Source organism: Entelurus aequoreus, linkage group LG07 (assembly GCF_033978785.1).
Source record: "Entelurus aequoreus isolate RoL-2023_Sb linkage group LG07, RoL_Eaeq_v1.1, whole genome shotgun sequence".
NCBI lineage: Eukaryota > Metazoa > Chordata > Actinopteri > Syngnathiformes > Syngnathidae > Entelurus > Entelurus aequoreus.
This window is the reverse complement of record NC_084737.1, coordinates 8,063,290-8,083,289: the sequence shown is the minus strand read 5'-3', so window position 1 is coordinate 8,083,289 and position 20,000 is coordinate 8,063,290. Positions and strand designations below refer to the sequence as shown.

The following is a 20,000-nucleotide window of genomic DNA, read 5'->3' as shown; positions in this document are numbered from 1 at the left end:
TAATCATGGTTTTCAAGTCTGTCCCGTTCAAGATGGACACCTGTAACAACAAATATCGTATGAGAAATGTGACTTGGATTTTCCAAAAACGGAGCTTTCTTACCAATCCATAAAGCATGACTCCTTTTGGAACGCCGGCCACAAAATCTAAAGGGAAATGAAGCGGGGATTGAAGAACAGGAGGCTTTATGTTCTCCACTGGCGGCCATGCGTGTGAACATTACATGGACTTTACCTTCTACTTGATCCCCGCTGAAGTCGCCCACAGCCACGGAGTAGCCTGTGGAGAGCATACCAAAGTCAAGCGACAAAAGCCAAAAGCGGTGAAGTTGTCACGTTGTGTAAATAGTAAATAAAAAGAGAATACAACAAATCCTTTTCAACTTATATTCAATTGAATAGACTGCAAAGACAAGATATTTCATGTTCACACTGAGAACTTTTTGCAAATAATCATGAACTTATAACTTAATGACAGTAAAAAAAATTGTCACAGGGACATTTTTACCAGTGTGTTACATGGCCTTTCCTTTTAACAACACTCAGGAAAGGTTTGGGAACTGAGGAGACACATTTTTGAAGTGGAATTCTTTCCCATTCTTGCTTGATGTACAGCTTAAGTTGTTCAACAGTCTCCCTTCTCATATTTTAGCCTTCACACACTTTCAATGGGAGACAGGTCTGGACTACAGGCAGGCCAGTCTAGTACCCGCACTCTTTTACTATGAAGCCACGTTGATGTAACACGTGGTTTGGCATTGTCTTGCTGAAATAAGCAGGGGCGTCCATGATAACATTGCTCCAAAAGCTGTATGTACCTTTCAGCATTAATGGTGCCTTCACAGATGTGTAAGTTACCCATGTCTTGGCCACTAATACACCCCCATACCATCACACATGCTGCCTTTTACACTTTGGGCCTAGAACAATCCGGATGGTTCTTTTCCTCTTTGGTCCGGAGGACACGACGTCCACAGTTTCCAAAAACAATTTGAAATGTGGACTCGTCAGACCACAGAACACTTTTCCACTTTGCATCAGTCCATCTTAGATGAGCTCGGGCCTAGCAAAGCCGGCGGCGTTTCTGGGTGTTGTTGATAAATGGCTGTGGCTTTGCATAGTAGAGTTTTATTTTGCACTTACAGATGTAGCGACCAAATGTAGTTACTGACAGGGTTTTCTGAAGTGTTCCTGAGCCCATGTGGTGATATCCTTTACACACCTATGTCGCTTTTTGATGCAGTACTGCCTGAGGGATCAAAGGTGCGTAATATCATGGCTTACGTGCAGTGATTTCTCCAGATTCTCTGAACCTTTTGATGATATTACGGAGCGTAGATGGTGAAATCCCCAAATTCCTTGTTGAGAAATGTTGTTGTTCAACAATTTGCTCAGGCATTTGTTGACAAAGTGGTGACCCTCGCCCCCGTCCTTGTTTGTGAACGACCGAGCATTTCATGGAAGCTGCTTTTATACCCAATCATGGCACCCACCTGTTCCCAATTAGCCCGTTCACCTGTGGGATGTTCCAATTAAGTCTTTGACGAGCATTCCTCAACTTTCTCAGTCTTTTTTGCCACTTGTGCCAGCTTTTTTGGAAACATGTTGCAGCCATCACATTCCAAACGAGCTAATATTTGCACAAAAATAACAACTTTTTCTCAGTGTGAACATGAAATATCTTGTCTTTGCAGTCTATTCAATTGAATATAAGTTGAAAAGGATTTGTTGTATTCTCTTTTTGTTTACCATTTACACAACGTGACAACTTCACTAGTTTTGGGGGTTTTGTATAACCCAGAAAGGAGACATGAGGGCAAATGAGGATTAACATACCTTGGTAGCTGTCGTCGTGTTGAGCCTGGACTTGCTTGGTCTGGATCTGACCGTCCACGGACTGCATGAAATACCCCGGGTAGTACGTCTTGATGATGTCCTCCTTATCCGCAGAGATCACCTGACCTGTCGACCGCCACAAGAGAAGGTTAGCGGGCTTTTCGCCAAGCGGCGCGGCGTGGACGTACCTTGCCAGAAGTAGCTGCCCGGCCCGCCCAGCACCACCCGGCCGTCCTGAAAGGGAGCAGGTTACTATGGCGACAGAGGAAAAAAACCCTGGTAGGAAAATGAGGGGTTACCGTGGTGAAGTCGGCACTGAATCCTCCTTGACAGTAGCCTTGACCTCCCTCATCGCTGATTTCTACGCAGGGAAGATAAGATAAGATAAATAATATATTTTGGTCGTTTTTATCTTCAAAACCTGTACTTTTTTTCCCCCCCAAAAACTACAAAATGCAATTTCAGTACAAATGTGCTGTGAATGCTGAATAGCCAAAACATGCTGGCCAGTAACAAGTCAAGTAACACAAAATATAAGCAAAAATAGCTATAAAAAAAATATAATTATAGCATGCTAACAGTTCTGTGCTAACATGCTACCAATAACATGTTTACAGTCAGCATTAATGCAAAAGCTCAATTAGATTTAAAAACCTAACATGCTGAAACGCTAACAGTAACATACAGTATTTTACTATGGAGGTGTCTATCGGAAAAATGCTAGCCTGCTAACGTTAGCATGCATGAAGTACCGTATTATGACTGAGGGGTACACCAACAAAATTTGCTTAAAATAAGCTAGCATGCTAACAGGTATCATTTGCCAAGAAAAAAAATATTTTGACGCTGAAGTGTATAAGTGCAAATTTTCCCCAAAAAGCTAGCATGCTAATATTAGAATGCTTACAATTAATAAATAAATTAATTAATTAATTAATAAATACATCAAAATTATTTGTATATATATATATATATATACGTATATATATAAATAAACACACACACACATATGTATGTATATACATATAATATACTGTATTTTTATGTATATATATTTTAAAAAAAAAAAAATATATATATATATATATATATATCATTTTAATAATTAATAAATACATCACAATTATTTCTATATACTGTATGTATATAAACACACACACACATATATATATAATAAACTGTATTATTTTTTATATATATTTTCATAAAATCTATATATATATTTAATTTTAATAACTAATAAATACATCACAATTATTTGTATATATATGTATATATATATATATATATATATATATATATATATAAACACACACACATATATACATAATAAACTATTATTTTTTATATATATTTTCTTAAAATATATATATTTCATTTTAATAATTATTAAATACATCACAATTATTTGTATATATATATATATATATATATATATATATATATATATATATATATATATATATATATAAAAACACACACATATATATAATAAACTGTATTATTTTGTATATATATTTTCTTAAAATGTATATATTTAATTTTAACAATTAATAAATACATCACAATTATTTGTATATATATATATATATATATATATATATATATATATATATATATATATATATATATATATATATATATATATATATATATATATATATATATATAAACACACACACACACATATATATATATATATATATATATATAAACACACACACACACATATATATATATAATAAACTGTATTTTTTGTATATATATATATTTAAAATATATATATATATTTCATTTTAATAATTAATGAATACATCAATTATTTGTGTATATATATATATATATATATATATATATATATATATATATATATATATATATATATATACATATATACACAAACACACATATATACAGTATAACATACTGTATTATTTTTTTATATATATATATATATATATACAAATAATTGTGATGTATTTATTATTTATTCAAATGAAATATATATATTTTTTTATATTTATCAAAAATACAAATAATTCCTTTTACAAAGTTTAAGTGCCTCTAAAGATGTCTCTGAGATAAATCACATTCCATAGCACGCTTGTACAATAAACATGCCTTACAATGATCATATTCGTATAGTGCTGAAGTATTATTGATATTTGTGTGACCAGAGAAAACAGAATTGTCTTTCATTACACGGCGCTTCCAGCGTCAAAAGTGAAAAGGCCACAGAGCGACGTGACGAGGACAATGGCGGTCACCTGTTCTGCAGGGGGCGTACTCCACAAACTTGGTGAAATTCTGCACGGAGAGGTAGCAAGTGCCGGTAGCGTCCGATCGCGCCACGTCCTTCTCCGTCCGCCACGAGTAGAGTGGCGCACAGGCCTGTGGGACAGGAGGTGGAGGAGGTCAGTGGAGATATATTTTTCTAAGGCAGAGATGTTTTCCCAGTTGCTACAACAGTGAGGGGGGCGGGGGGCAGCATCTGGAGCAGGGGTAGCCACGAAACCCAACCCGGGTCACGACCCCTGCTATCGGACCCCACGACTATGATGTCACTGGCGATGGGGGGGGAAAGGGGGCGTTTTTAGGTTTCTTTAAGTGCGCCTAATGTACGGAATTATTCCGGTTGTGCCTCGAAGCAATTTTATTTGGTACAACGGTGAAATGACCAGTAGATGGCAGTCCAACATAAGAGATATGTGTAGACTGCAATATGATGGCAGTCACACATAAGAGATACACTACATTGCCAAAGGTATTTGGCCACCTGCCTTGACTCACATATGAACTTGAAGTGCCATCCCATTCCTAACCCATAGGGTTCAATATGACACCTTTCGCAGCTATTACAGCTTCAACTCTTCTGGGAAGGCTGTCCACAAGGTTGCGGAGTGTGTTTATAGGAATTTTCCACCATTCATTGGTGAGGAGAAAGGCCTGGCGGTCAGTCTCCGTTCTAATTCGTCCCAAAGGTGTTCTATCGGGTTCAGGTCAGGACTCTGTGCAGGCCAGTCAAGTTCATCCACACCAGACTCTGTCATCCGTGTCTTTATGGACCTTGCTTTGTGCACTGGTGCACAGTCATGTTGGAAGAGGAAGGTAATTACCATTATGGTATTTATTTATTTATTTTTCATAAAGAAATACAACCATGTGTGCTTACGGACTGTATCCCTGCAGACTGTATTGATCTATATTGATATATAATGTATATATTGTGTTTTTTTATGTTGATTTAATTAAAAAATAAAATAAAATAAAAATAAACAATTTTTTTTATTTCTTGTGCGGCCCGGTACCAATCGGTCCACGGACCGGTATCGGGCTGCGGCCCGGTGGTTGGGGACCACTGTCTTAAAGCAGCTCTTCCTGAGGGTGTTTCAGTGTTATAACTTCACCTTTATCTTTACTTTTTACACCAAAATGCGTCCATTCTCCCTTTTCTGTCTACACACTGTGTCTGCTTGTAAGTACTCTGTGTCTGTGCGCTGCCGAACATGCTCCTCTGCTGGTGAAACCAGCAATGTCATGACATGACGACTTTTCAAACAGAGTATAGTACCGTTTTTGATTCATTAGTACCGCCATACTATACTAGTACCGCAGGGTTTCCCACACATTCATTTATTTGTGGCGGCCCGCCACGAAAGAATTACGTCCGCCACAAATATTTATTTATTTTTTTTTTTTTTTGTCCTGTCCAGCTTCTCAGGCAAATCTTATAGTTGATGTAGATGCCCATACAGGCTGTTCAGATTTACTTTACAAAAGAAAAGTGTAGGATACTGTTTTCTGTTTATTTGTTACTGACTGTGGCAGGACACCTCTGCCTCTGTTTCACTTTATGTTGCTGGTAAATAATATGGTTGTAGTAGTCGGCTAAAGTTAAATGATTTAGTATGCACTAATTAAAGGGGCAGAGCTTTAAGAGACATTTTAGCTTTTATATTTTATAAGATATATTTTTTGTAAGAACCACAATTAATAAATATATTTCAGTGAATAACTTATTGTTCAAATCTGTATATAAATATGTACATAAAGTGTAAAATGGATGGATGGATGGACGTTTAAAACAAAACTGTTATTATTAATTAGTAAGTATACATTTTTTGAGCCTTTTTAGAGAAAATCATATCATTGTAGTAAATTATGCAAAATACTTGATGATGTCATGGCGACCACGCCCATAGCCACGCCCCCACCGCCACAGGTATCTTGGCAGTTTATGGGAAACACTGCATACTATACTAGTACCGGTATACCGTACAACCATAGTGCTAACTCTAGTAGCTTATTTCACGGAGGTTATTATTAGCCTTGGGGAAGTTCACTCTGAGAAAAGTGGCGTGGGGGTCAGTACCTCCGGAACGCCGGCGTCAACTCACCAGAATGGTGTCTCCGTGGGAACGCACGGTGGCGCCGAACCACTGGTGGGACTTGAAGTCGATCTGGTGTTGCGTATCGTTGATCAGGAAGTTGCGATCCCCTGTGACGGACACACACACACATCACATATTTATGTTGACACTAAGAATGCAGTATTAAGCCTGGCTGAAAAAATGTAAACAAAACACACACAAAAATGCGAAACGTAATAGAAATGACAGATTTAGAAGCAGAAGTGTAAATCTGTCTTGCACGGTCATAAGTTGTGTTTTAGTGGACTTGCGGGAGCGTTTGTGTACATTTGTGTTGCTTTTTTTATATCCGTAAAAATGTGCGCTGTTATGTTTCTCACAGGCATGGAGGTGAGACGACATTTTAGAACGAGATGAGGCCATTCCTGAAGGAGTTGCGTGTGAAGGCTCCAATGCTGAAGTTCAACTTCAAAATGACTCATTGTTGAAGAAGAGCAACTTTGAAAAATGTCCCATTCATTTCAATGGGAATTTTTTGGGAAAATGTTCAAAGACTTGAATGTTCTGAGTGAGTTGAAATGGTTGGTGTTGGAATTTTTCAAATCGGTCGAGAAATGTTGAAGTAGTAGCATTTTTAATTGAGAAATGGTATTACGGAGTTCCTGGAATTTCGGGAAAACCGGGAATTTTTCCAGTTCAAACAACTTGTTTTTTTGTCCTGATTAGGAGGAATGTTTTGACGGTTGAAGTGGGTTGAAAAATGTGGAAGGAGTAGTCGCCAGAAAAAAGGGTGAAGATAGGGTTTGAAAAAATGGGCATTCTGGAAAATCCTGGAATTATTTTTTTTTTACTTGGGATGTTGAGGATGAGTGGACTATGTTGAAGGTGGAATCGGTTGAAAAATGTGGAAATGGTGGAAGTTTGAAGAATGGCCAATTCATTTTGAATGGGGAAAAATGTCCCGGAAAACCTGGAATTCTGGGAAATCTGGGAATTTTTTGGAAAATGTTAAAATATTTGAATGTTCTGAGTGAGTTGAAATGGTTGGTGTTGGAATTTTTCAAATCGGTCGAGAAATGTTGAAGTAGTAACATTTTTAATTGAGAAATGGTATTACGGAATTCCTGGAATTTCGGGAAAACCGGGAATTTGTCCAGTTAAAAAAAACAACTTTGTTTTTTGTCCTGATTAAGAGGAATGTTTTGACGGTTGAAGTGGGTTGAAAAATGTGGAAGGAGTAGTCGCTAGAAAAAAGGGTGAAAATAGGGTTTGGAAAAAGGGGCATTCTGGGAAATCCTGGAATTGTTTTTGGAACTTGGGAAATGGATAGTTTGAATGCCTAGGATAAGTGGAATATGTTGAAGGTGGAATTGGTTGAAAAATGTGGAAATGGTGGAAGTTTGAAAAATGGCCAATTCATTTTGAATGGGGAAAAATGTCCAGGAAAACCTGGAATTCTGGGAAATCTGGGAATTTTTTGGAAAATGTTAAAATATTTGAATGTTCTGAGTGAGTTGAAATGGTTGGTGTTGGAATTTTTCAAATCGGTCGAGAAATGTTGAAGTAGTAGCATTTTTAATTGAGAAATGGTATTACGGAATTCCTGGAATTTCGGGAAAACCGGGAATTTTTCCAGTTCAAACCACTTGTTTTTTGTCCTGATTAGGAGGAATGTTTTGACGGTGGAACGGTTGACGTGGGTTGAAAAATGTGGAAGGAGTAGTTGCCAGAAAAAAAGAGTGAAAATTCATTCTGGGAAATCCTGGAAAAAAAATGTTTGGACTTGGGAAACTGATAGTTTGAATGCCTAGGATGAGTGGAATATGTTGAAGGTGGAATCGGTTGAAAAATGTGGAAATGCTGGAAGTTTGAATAATGGCCAATTCATTTTGAATGGGGAAAAATGTCCCGGAAAACCTGGAAATCTGGGAATTTTTGGGAACATTTTAAAATACTTGAATGTTCTGAGTGAGTTGAAATGGTTGGTGTTGGAATTTTTCAAATCGGTCGAGAAATGTTGAAGTAGTAGCATTTTTAATTGAGAAATGGTATTACGGAGTTCCTGGAATTTTGGGAAAACCGGGAATTTTTCCAGTTCAAACCACTTGTTTTTTTGTCCTGATTAGGAGGAATGTTTTGACGGTTGAAGTGGGTTGAAAAATGTGGAAGGAGTAGTCGCCAGAAAAAAGGGTGAAAATGGGGTTTGAAAAAATGGGCATTCTGGGAAATCCTGGAATTTTTTTTTTTACTTGGGAAATCGATAGTTTGAATGTTGAGGATGAGTGGGGGGAGCTCAAAGTAAAGCCGCTGCCCCTCCACATCGAGAGGAGCCAGTTGAGGTGGTTCGGGCATCTGGTCAGGATGCCACCCGAACGCCTCCCTAGGGAGGTGTTTAGGGCACGTCCGACCGGTAGGAGGCCACGGGGAAGACCCAGGACACGTTGGGAAGACTATGTCTCCCGGCTGGCCTGGGAACGCCTCGGGATCCCCCGGGAGGTGCTGGACGAAGTGGCTGGGGAGAGGGAAGTCTGGGTTTCCCTGCTTAAGCTGCTGCCCCTGCGACCCGACCTCGGATAAGCGGAAGAAGATGGAAGGATGAGTGGAATATGTTGAAGGTGGAATCGGTTGAAAAATGTGGAAATGGTGGAAGTTTGAAAAATGGCCAATTCATTTTGAATGGGGAAAAATGTCCAGGAAAACCTGGAATTCTGGGAAATCTGGGAATTTTTTGGAAAATGTTAAAAGACTTGAATGTTCTGAATTAGTTGAAATAGTTGGTGTTGGAATTTTTCAAATCGGTCGAGAAATGTTGAAGTAGTAGCATTTTTAATTGAGAAATGGTATTACGGAGTTCCTGGAATTTCGGGAAAACGGGGAATTTTTCCAGTTAAAAAAAAACAACTTCGTTTTTTTTGTCCTGATTAAGAGGAATGTTTTGACGGTGGAACGGTTGACGTGGGTTGAAAAATGGGGAAGGAGTAGTCGCCAGAAAAAATACTATACAGCATTATTCACATGTGAATAATATAAATACAGTCTATTATACAGCATTATTCACATGTGAATAATATAAATACAGTCTATTATACAGCATTATTCACATGTGAATAATATAAATACAGTCTATTATACAGCATTATTCACATGTGAATAACATAAATACAGTCTATTATACAGCATTATTCACATGTGAATAATATAAATACAGTCTATTATACAGCATTATTGACATGTGAATAATATAAATACAGTCTATTATACAGCATTATTCACATGTGAATAACATAAATACAGTCTATTATACAGCATTATTCACATGTGAAGAACATAAATACAGTCTATTATACAGCATTATTCACATGTGAATAATATAAATACAGTCTATTATACAGCATTATTCACATGTGAATAACATAAATACAGTCTATTATACAGCATTATTCACATGTGAATAATATAAATACAGTCTATTATACAGCATTATTCACATGTGAATAACATAAATACAGTCTATTATACAGCATTATTCACATGTGAATAATATAAATACAGTCTATTATACAGCATTATTCACATGTGAATAATATAAATACAGTCTATTACACAGCATTATTCACATGTGAATAATATAGATATATTATACATATATTCTACATTTAAGTACAGTCAAGAAGTTATGGACTTGATCAGAACTATAGGCGGTTCTGGTCGATAACGTGTGTAACGGAATGTAGCGGCCAGTGATAGACGTTTGCGGTTGGCTGGAAACTTTCACATTTTAAGTTGGTGATGTCATCAATGTCCTTTCTGAGTGTTGACAGTACACAGACGGTCCAAATAAGGCAGGGGTGTCAAACTGGTTTTCATTGAGGGCCACAACGCAGTTATGGTTGCCCTCAGAGGGCCGCTTTTAACAGTGACTAATACACACACACATATATATATACATATACATATATATATATATATATATATATATATATATATATATATATATATATATATATATATATATATATATATATATATATATATATAGTACATTAACAATATTTTTTTTACATAAGCTGCAAAAAATATATTTAAATTTTACTTTAAAATCTGGCAGCTCAGTCACCAGAATTTTACAGTAAAAGCAGTGGGTTTTTTACAGCATATAAAAAATATGGTATAAAAGGAATGGAATGGAGAAACAATACCACTGTTTTTAGCGGTAAAATTTAAGCAACAGAGCTGCCAGTTTGTTTTTTGTTTTTTACCGTAAAATGTTGTTGTTTTTTTTGTTTGTTTTATCAATGTTTTAGTGTCTTACTGTCTATGGAAAAAAACAATACCAAAGTGGATTTTACGGTAAAAAAAAAACCTCAGTCAGCTGAATTTAACCGTAAAATCTATTTTACAGTCAACAATTTGATTGATATTTTTTTGTTTTAAAATCATAAGTCAAGCAGATATTTAAGTACAGTATTTATCTTTATTTTAACAAAAAAATATTTTTGGAATACATGATAATATTTACATTTTTGATAAAATCAGGCAGGCGGTGCATCGTATTGCGATACAGGGCCGGAGGAGTGAAAGGTCAGGGGTTGTGAAGAAATAACAGACTTGACAGGGAGCGTATGAAAAGTAGTTAACATCTAGAAACGGATGACATCTTTTTTTGTACATCGAAATTAACGGTAAAGACAATTAGATTTGGAAAAGTTACGACAATCATCATACCGAGCTACCAACTTTTGACTGCGCACCAAATTCTCAGTTATTACACACGATAAATACATTTTTGAACTATGAGAGCGTTCGGAAGTGATACGACACTTTATAGACATACCCTAACACCTTTTGGTCCCGAGCTAACAACTTTTGATTCGGTATCAGACTAACTGTTAGGACGGTAAATACGATAATTACATCTTAAAAAGTTATGATAAACGACATCCCGAACTATTAACTTTTGACTGCCACCAAACTATTAGTCGTGAAACACGATAAATACTTTTTGACACGGTATGATATCCTTCTGAAATGCGATCATACTTTAACGTATAGCATTTTGTTCCCAGGTAAAGACTTTTAACTATTCACCAAACTCTCGGTCAATAAACACGATACATTGATACCCTTAAAAAGTGTTATGACACAATCAACATACCCTAACACCTTTTGGTCCATAGCTAACAACTTTTGATTCCGTATCGGACTAACTGTTAGGACGGTAAATACGATAATTACATCTTAAAAAGTTACGATAAACGACATCCCGAACTATCAACTTTTGACTGCCACCAAACTATTAGTCGTGAAACACGATAAATACTTTTTGACACGGTATAATATCCTTCTGAAATGCGATCATACTTTAACGTATAGCATTTTGTTCCCAGGTAAAGACTTTTAACTATTCACCAAACTCTCGGTCAATAAACACGATACATTGATACCCTTAAAAAGTGTTATGACACAATCAACATACCCTAACACCTTTTGGTCCATAGCTAACAACTTTTGATTCCGTATCTGACTAACTGTTAGGACGGTAAATACGATAATTACATCCTAAAAAGTTACGATAAGCGACATCCCGAACTATCAACTTTTGACTGCCACCAAACTATTAGTCGTTAAACACGATATATACTTTTTGACGTATAGCATTTTGTTCCTAGCTAATGACTTAACTATTCACCAAACTCTCAGTCAATAAACACGATACATTGATACCCTTAAAAAGTGTTATGACACAATAAACATACCCTAACACCTTTTGGTCCATAGCTAACAACTTTTGATTCAGTATCGGACTAACTGTTAGGACGGTGAATACGATAATTACATCTAAAAAAGCTACGATAAACGACATCCCGAACTATCAACTTTTGACTGCCACAAAACTATTAGTCGTGAAACACGATAAATACTTTTTGACACGGTATGATATCCTTGGTACCCGTACCAAAATATTGGTATGGAGACAACCTTAGATCACACTATCAATATACTTGAACTGTTCGGACGTGTAAACACAATAATTACATACTGAAAAAGTACGATAAGCGTCATCCCGATCTATCAACCTGACTCAATCAAATAAATTCATTTTGACAAAGAAATACGAAGACAATACGACGGACTGCACCACGCAGAGGAGCTGTTTTGGACCAAATCGGCCGAGCTTAACCCGACTGACCCTTGGGTCCGTTTGAACACCTGGCCCCTGATCCCCCGCTCCAACGCTCCTCGACATGACAGATGGTCGCGGGAGTCAGGTTTAAGACGTTTGCAGCTTTATTGGCAGACATATGCCGCATCTGCGCCTCCACTGAGAACAAAACGCGAACAAAACTGACAGTCCTTTAGCCCAGAAACCGCAGTTCCTCGTCGGGAACCGCAGGCGTGTTTCTCCGCTCTCTGGAGGTCTGGCGATCGCCGCGCGAGCTCACGATGTAAGGCGAGCACGTCGCGAGCCGGAGGTCTGCTACGCGTCTTTGTGGAACAGCTCGAGGGCTCCGGTCCAAGGAAAACATTCCGTCTTTGGACCGCAGCCCTCGTAGCAACATGGCTCTTTGTTCCGACACACTTCTGTCTCCAGTTCTCTTGTTTCCACGGCCAGATCGCGGCGCTAAATGTCATCTTCTCAAGAGGATTACGACCGTGACCACGAGTGGAAGCCAGGACGGTATTTATTTAATGACCCAGGTGCACCTGCGTCGGGCCTAAAAACCCTATGGTGTCCCAGCATGAAACGTAGCACCGCAGCCATGCGGGCAATTATAGGACATGACCTGCTAGGCTGTTGCTTCAGCTAATCGCTTTCAACCGTGCGGCCTTTAAGAACACACCGCTCTATTTTCATAACTCCCAGGTGTCGGCGCGAATCATTCAGAGCCACCTGGGAGTGCGAGTCAGAGGCCGAGGCCGGCTTGTGTATGTTTGGTTGCCGAGGCGACCGGCAGACGGAAAGATCGAGCAAGTGGAGCTTGTACCGGATAGTTTTTAAGCCGAAATGCGTCCGTTCTCCCTTTTCTGTCTACACACTGTGTCTGCTTGTAAGTACTCTGTGTGTGTGCGCGCTGCCGAACATGCTCCTCTGCTCCTAAAACCAGGAATGTCACGACGCTACGACGCACCGTCATGCCCGCGGGGGGTTACTCTTTAGAGGCGGTATAGTACCGAATACGATTCATTAGTATCGCAATACGAACACTTTAGTATGGGGAATATATTCACCATTAATTAGTTGCTTATTAACATGCAAATTAGTAACATATTGGCTCTTAATTAGTCATTATTAAGTACTTATTAATGCCTTATTCTGCATGGTCTTATTATACATATATATATGTATATATATATATATATATATATATATTTTTATTTTTTTATTTTTTTTTTTATTTATTTTTTTTTTTAAATTTATTTTTGTTTTTTTTGTTTTTGTTTTTTTGTTTGCTCCATGCTTTTTTAACCTGTAAAGCACTTTGGTGCAATCTAAAAAGTTGTTGAAAATGTGCTATATAAATAAAGTTGACTTGACTTGACTTGACTACAAACAGTAAACCATTAACTAAGAGTGAACTAACCCTAACCTTAACCCTAACCCTTATTGCTTATTAGTAACCCCAACCCTAACCCTTATATGTTCCCCTAGTGTCCAAATAACTCCTAAATTAAGTCTCTGTTACTTTAATAAGCAACTAATTAATGGTGAATATGTTTCCCATACTAAAGTGTTACCTTATACTAGTACCGGTATGCCGTACAACCCTGGTTCCAAGTTGGCACATTAACTAAGAGTTAACTAACCCTAACCCTAACCCTAACCCTAAGCCCAACCCTAACCCTTATATGTTCCCCTAGTGTCCAAATAACTCCTAAATTAAGTCTCTGTTACTTTAATAAGCAACTAATTAATGGTGAATATGTTCCCCATACTAAAGTGTTACCTTATACTAGTACCGGTATGCCGTACAACCATGGTTCCAAGTTGGCACATTAACTAAGAGTTAACTAACCCTAACCCTAACCCCAACCCTAACCCTTATATGTTCCCCTAGTGTCCAAATAACTCTAAATTAAGTCTATGTTACTTTAATAAGCAACTAATTAATGGTGAATATGTTCCCCATACTAAAGTGTTACCTTATACTAGTACCGGTATACCATACAACCCTGGTTCCAAGTTGGCACATTAACTAAGATTTAACTAAACCTAACCCTAACCCCAACCCTAACCCTTATATGTTCCCCTAGTGTCCAAATAACTCTAAATTAAGTCTATGTTACTTTAATACTAGTACCGGTATACCGTACAACTCTGGTTCCAAGTTGGCACAATGCTGTGGTAAAGCATCATTTACATAACATAGTTCTAATTTCAACTCCAGTCCCTTCGGTGGCAGTACAGAACACATTAGTCTAGTCCCCAACAGTCTAGAATGTTGGGGACATTCTGGAATGATGGGGACAATCTGGAATGTTGGGAACAGTCTAGAATGTTGGGAACAGTCTAGAATGATGGGAACATGTTGGAAGGTTGGGGACATTCTGGATTGATAGGGATACCTGTGAATGTTGGGAACAGTACAGAATGTTGGGAACAGTCCAGAATGTTGGGAACAGTCTAGAATGATGGGATCATTCTGGAATGTTGGGAACAGTCCAGAATGTTGGGAACAGTCCAGAATGTTGGGAACAGTCCAGAATGTGGGGAACAGTCCAGAATGTGGGGAACAGTCTGGAATGTTGGGAACAGTCTAGAATGATGGAAACATTCTGGAATGTTGGGAACAGTCTAGAATGATGGAAACATTCTGGAATGTTGGGAACAGTCTAGAATGATGGGAACATGTTGGAAGGTTGGGGACATCTGTGAATGTTGGGAACAGTTCAGAATGTTGGGAACAGTCTAGAACGATGGGATCATTTTGGAATGTTGGGAGAAGTCCAGAATGTTGGGAACAGTCCAGAATGTTGGGAACAGTCCGGAATGTTGGGAACAGTCTAGAATGATGGAAACATTCTGGAATGTTGGGAACAGTCTAGAATGATGGGAACATGTTGGAAGGTTGGGGACATTCTGGATTGATAGGGATACCTGTGAATGTTGGGAACAGTCCAGAATGTTGGGAACAGTCCGGAATGTTGGGAACAGTCTAGAATGATGGAAACATTCTGGAATGTTGGGAACAGTCTAGAATGATGGGAACATGTTGGAAGGTTGGGGACATTCTGGATTGATAGGGATACCTGTGAATGTTGGGAACAGTTCAGAATGTTGGGAACAGTCCAGAATGTTGGGAACAGTCTAGAAAGATAGGATCATTCTGGAATGTTGGGAGAAGTCCAGAATGTTGGGAACAGTCCAGAATGTTGGAAACAGTCCAGAATGTTGGGAACAGTCCGGAATGTTGGGAACAGTCCGGAATGTTGGGAACAGTCCGGAATGTTGGGAACAGTCTAGAATGATGGAAACATTCTGGAATGTTGGGAACAGTCTAGAATGATGGGAACATGTTGGAAGGTTGGGGACATTCTGGATTGATAGGGATACCTGTGAATGTTGGGAACAGTTCAGAATGTTGGGAACAGTCCAGAATGTTGGGAACAGTCTAGAATGATGGGATCATTCTGGAATGTTGGGAGAAGTCCAGAATGTTGGGAACAGTCCAGAATGTTGGAAACAGTCCAGAATGCTGGGAACAGTCCAGAATGCTGGAAACAGTCCAGAATGTTGGAAACAGTCCAGAATGTTGGAAACAGTCCAGAATGTTGGAAACAGTCCAGAATGTTGGGAACAGTCCAGAATGTTGGGAACAGTCCAGAATGTTGGGAACAGTCCGGAATGTTGGGAACAGTCCGGAATGTTGGGAACAGTCTAGAATGATGGGAACATTCTGGAATGTTGGGAAAAGTCCAGAATATTGGAAACAGTCTAGAATGTTGGGAACAGTCTAGAATGATGGAAACATTTTGGAATGTTGGGGACATTCTGGATTGATAGGGGTATCTGTGAATGTTGGGAACATTCTGGAATGATGGTGACATTCCTAAATGATGGGGACATTGTGAAAGTTTGGGGACATTCTGGAATGTTGGGAACAGTCCAGAATGTTGGGAACAGTCTAGAATGATGGGAACATTCTGGAATGTTGGGAAAAGTCCAGAATATTGGGAACAGTCTAGAATGTTGGGAACAGTCTAGAATGATGGAAACATTTTGGAATGTTGGGGACATTCTGGATTGATAGGGGTATCTGTGAATGTTGGGAACATTCTGGAATGATGGTGACATTCCTAAATGATAGGGACATTGTGAAAGTTTGGGGACATTCTGGAATGTTGGGAACAGTCCAGAATGTTGGGAACAGTCTAGAATGTTGGGAAAAGTCCAGAATATTGGGAACTGTCTAGAATGTTGGGAACAGTCTAGAATGATGGAAACATTTTGGAATGTTGGGGACATTCTGGATTGATAGGGGTATCTGTGAATGTTGGGAACATTCTGGAATGATGGTGACATTCCTAAATGATGGGGACATTGTGAAAGTTTGGGGACATTCTGGAATGTTGGGAACAGTCCAGAATGTTGGGAACAGTCTAGAATGATGGGAACATTCTGGAATGTTGGGAAAAGTCAAGGATATTGGGAACAGTCTACAATGTTGGGAACAGTCTAGAATGATGGAAACATTTTGGAATGTTGGGGACATTCTGGATTGATAGGGGTATCTGTGAATGTTGGGAACATTCTGGAATGATGGTGACATTCCTAAATGATGGGGACATTGTGAAAGTTTGGGGACATTCTGGAATGTTGGGAACAGTCCAGAATGTTGGGAACAGTCTAGAATGATGGGAACATTCTGGAATGTTGGGAAAAGTCCAGAATTTTGGGAACAGTCTAGAATGTTGGGAACAGTGCAGAATGTTGGGAACAGTCTAGAATGTTGGGAACAGTGCAGAATGTTGGGAACAGTGCAGAATGTTGGGAACAGTCAGAATGTTGGGAACAGTCTAGAATGATGGGAACATTATGGAATGTTGGGAACAGTCTAAAATGTTGGGGACATTCTGGAATGATGGGGACATTCTGCAATGATGGGAACATTCTGAAATGTTGTGTACATTCTGCAAGGTTGGGGACATTCTGGAAAGATGGGGACATTCTGGAATGTTGGGAACAGTCTGGAATGTTGGGAACAGTCTAGAATGTTGGGAACAGTCTAGAATGTTGGGGACATTCTGGTTTGATTGGGATATCTGTGAATGTTGGGAACATTCTAGAATATTGGGAACATTCTGGAACGTTGGGGACAGTCTGGATTGATAGGGATATCTGTAAATGTCGGGAACATTCTGGAATGTTGGGAACAGTCTAGAATGTTGGGACCAGTCTAGAATGTTGGGACCAGTCTAGAATGGCAGTACAGAACACATTAGTAGGTTTGTCTTTACCCCAAAGGAAGCAGATGAGCTCATCTACTGCACTCGCCTGTCGGCATGTTAGGGACCCCTGAGTGATGCATACTTGCAATTCTCTAGCTGATTAACCATCCTCGACAAAGGACGCTAACGCCATTGATTTTCAACGTAGAATGGAGCTAATGGCTCAAAACTTAAATGCTGGTGCTCTAATGGATGCAAGCTCGTTAGTGACATTGCTCATAGAAGGGACACATGAATGCATCACCATCATCCACATTAATGCATCACCATTACCCAACATGAAGGGCAGGGAGGAAGGGAGGAAGGGAGGAAGGGAGGAAGGGAGGAAGGGAGGGGCAGGTTAGAGATGCTTTGTTTTGGTAGCGGCTAACCTCGTTTGTGGAAGCCTCGGATCCCATCACGCTAATTGAAGCTTAGTGGCGCTATATTCTGAAATGATGGGGACATTCTGGAATGTTGGGAACAGTCTAGAATGTTGGGAACAGTCTAGAATGTTGGGAACAGTCTAGAATGATGGAAACAGTCTAGAATGATGGGAACATTGAATGATGGGGACATTCTGGAATGTTGGGAACAGTCTAAAATGTTGGGAACAGTCTGGAATGATGGGAACATTCTGGAATGTTGTGAACAGCCTAGAATGATGGAAACAGTCTAGAATGATGGGAACATTCTGGAATGATGGGGACATTCTGGAATGTTGGGAACAGTCTAAAATGTTGGGAACAGTCTAAAATGTTGGGAACAGTCTGGAATGATGGGAACATTCTGGAATGATGGGAACAGCCTAGAATGATGGGAACAGTCTAGAATGATGGGTACATTCTGGAATGATGGGGACATTCTGGAATGTTGGGAACAATCTAAAATGTTGGGAACGTTCTGGAATGATGGGAACAGTCTAGAATGATGGGAACAGTCTAGAATGATGGGAACAGTCTAGAATGATGGGTACATTCTGGAATGATGGGGACATTCTGGAATGTTGGGAACAATCTAAAATGTTGGGAACAGTCTGGAATGATGGGAACATTCTGGAATGTTGGGAACAGCCTAGAATGATGGGAACAGTCTAGAATGATGGGAACAGTCTAGAATGATGGGAACATTCTGGAATGATGGGAACATTCTGGATTAATAGGGATATCTGTGAATGTTGGGAACAGTCTAGAATGTTGTGTACATTCTGGAAGGTTGGGGACATTTTGGAATGATGGGATACCTGTGAATGTTGGGTACATTTTGGAATAATAGGGATATCTGTGAATGTTGGGAACAATCTAGAATGATGGTGACATTCTGGAATGATGGGAACATTCTGGAAGTTTGGGACATTCTGGATTGATAGGGATATCTGTGAATGTTGTGTACATTCTGCATGGTTGGGGACACTCTGGAAAGACGGGGACATTCTGGAATGTTGGGAACAGTCTAAAATGTTGGGGACATTCTGGATTGATAGGGATATCTGTGAATGTCGGGAACATTCTGGAATGATGGGGACCTTCTGGAATGTTGGGAGCAGTTGAGAATGTTGGGAACATTCTAGAATGTTGGGGACATTCTGGATTGATTGGGATATCTGTGAATGTCGGGAACATTCTGGATTGATAGGGATATCTGTGAATGTCGGGAACATTCTAGAATGTTGGGGACATTGTGGAATGTTGGGGACATTCTGGATTGATAGGAATATCTGTGAATGTCGGGAACATTGTAGAATGTTGGGGACATCCTGGAATGTTGGGAACATTCTGGAATGTTGGAAACAATCTGGGATGTTGGGGACATTCTGGATTGATAGGGATATCTGTGAATGTTGGGCACCTTCTGGAATGTTGGGAACAGTCAAGAATGTTGGGAATATTCTGCATTGTTGGGAACATTCTGGAATGTTGGAAACAATCTGGGATGTTGGGGACATTCTGGATTGATAGGGATATCTGTGAATGTTGGGGACCTTCTGGAATGTTGGAAACAGTCTAGAATGTTTGGAACAGTCTAGAATGTTGGGGGACCTTGTGGAATGTTGGGAACAGTCTAGAATGTTGGGAACAGTCAAGAATGTTGGGAACATTCTGGAATGTTGGGAACATTCTGGGATGTTGGGGACATTCTGGAATGTTGGGAACAATCTGGGATGTTGGGGACATTCTGGATTGATAGGGATATCTGTGAATGTTGGGGACCTTCTGCAATGTTGGGAACAGTCAAGAATGTTGGGAACATTCTGGAATGTTGGGGACATTCTGGATTGATAGGGATATCTGTGAATGTTGGGTACATTCTGGAATGTTGGGAACAGTCTAGAATGTTTGGAACAGTCTAGAATGTTTGGAACAGTTT

General features: G+C 39.0%; 1 protein-coding gene across 2 annotated transcripts in view; it reads right to left on the bottom strand.

Moving 5' to 3' along the window:
- Nucleotides 1–20,000, bottom strand: part of itga5 (integrin, alpha 5 (fibronectin receptor, alpha polypeptide)) — a 189,005-nt gene that overhangs the window by 93,565 nt on the left and 75,440 nt on the right. For both annotated transcript variants that reach the window (XM_062052527.1, XM_062052528.1), the window contains exons 4-11: nt 6,234–6,334; nt 4,104–4,227; nt 2,136–2,197; nt 2,025–2,070; nt 1,837–1,962; nt 236–280; nt 104–147; nt 1–40 (exon numbers count right to left, since the gene is read on the bottom strand). The exon at nt 1–40 is cut by the window's left edge and continues 17 nt beyond it. In XM_062052527.1, the coding sequence (XP_061908511.1) occupies nt 1–40; nt 104–147; nt 236–280; nt 1,837–1,962; nt 2,025–2,070; nt 2,136–2,197; nt 4,104–4,227; nt 6,234–6,334 (588 nt within the window). The remainder of the gene's footprint in view (nt 41–103; nt 148–235; nt 281–1,836; nt 1,963–2,024; nt 2,071–2,135; nt 2,198–4,103; nt 4,228–6,233; nt 6,335–20,000) is intronic.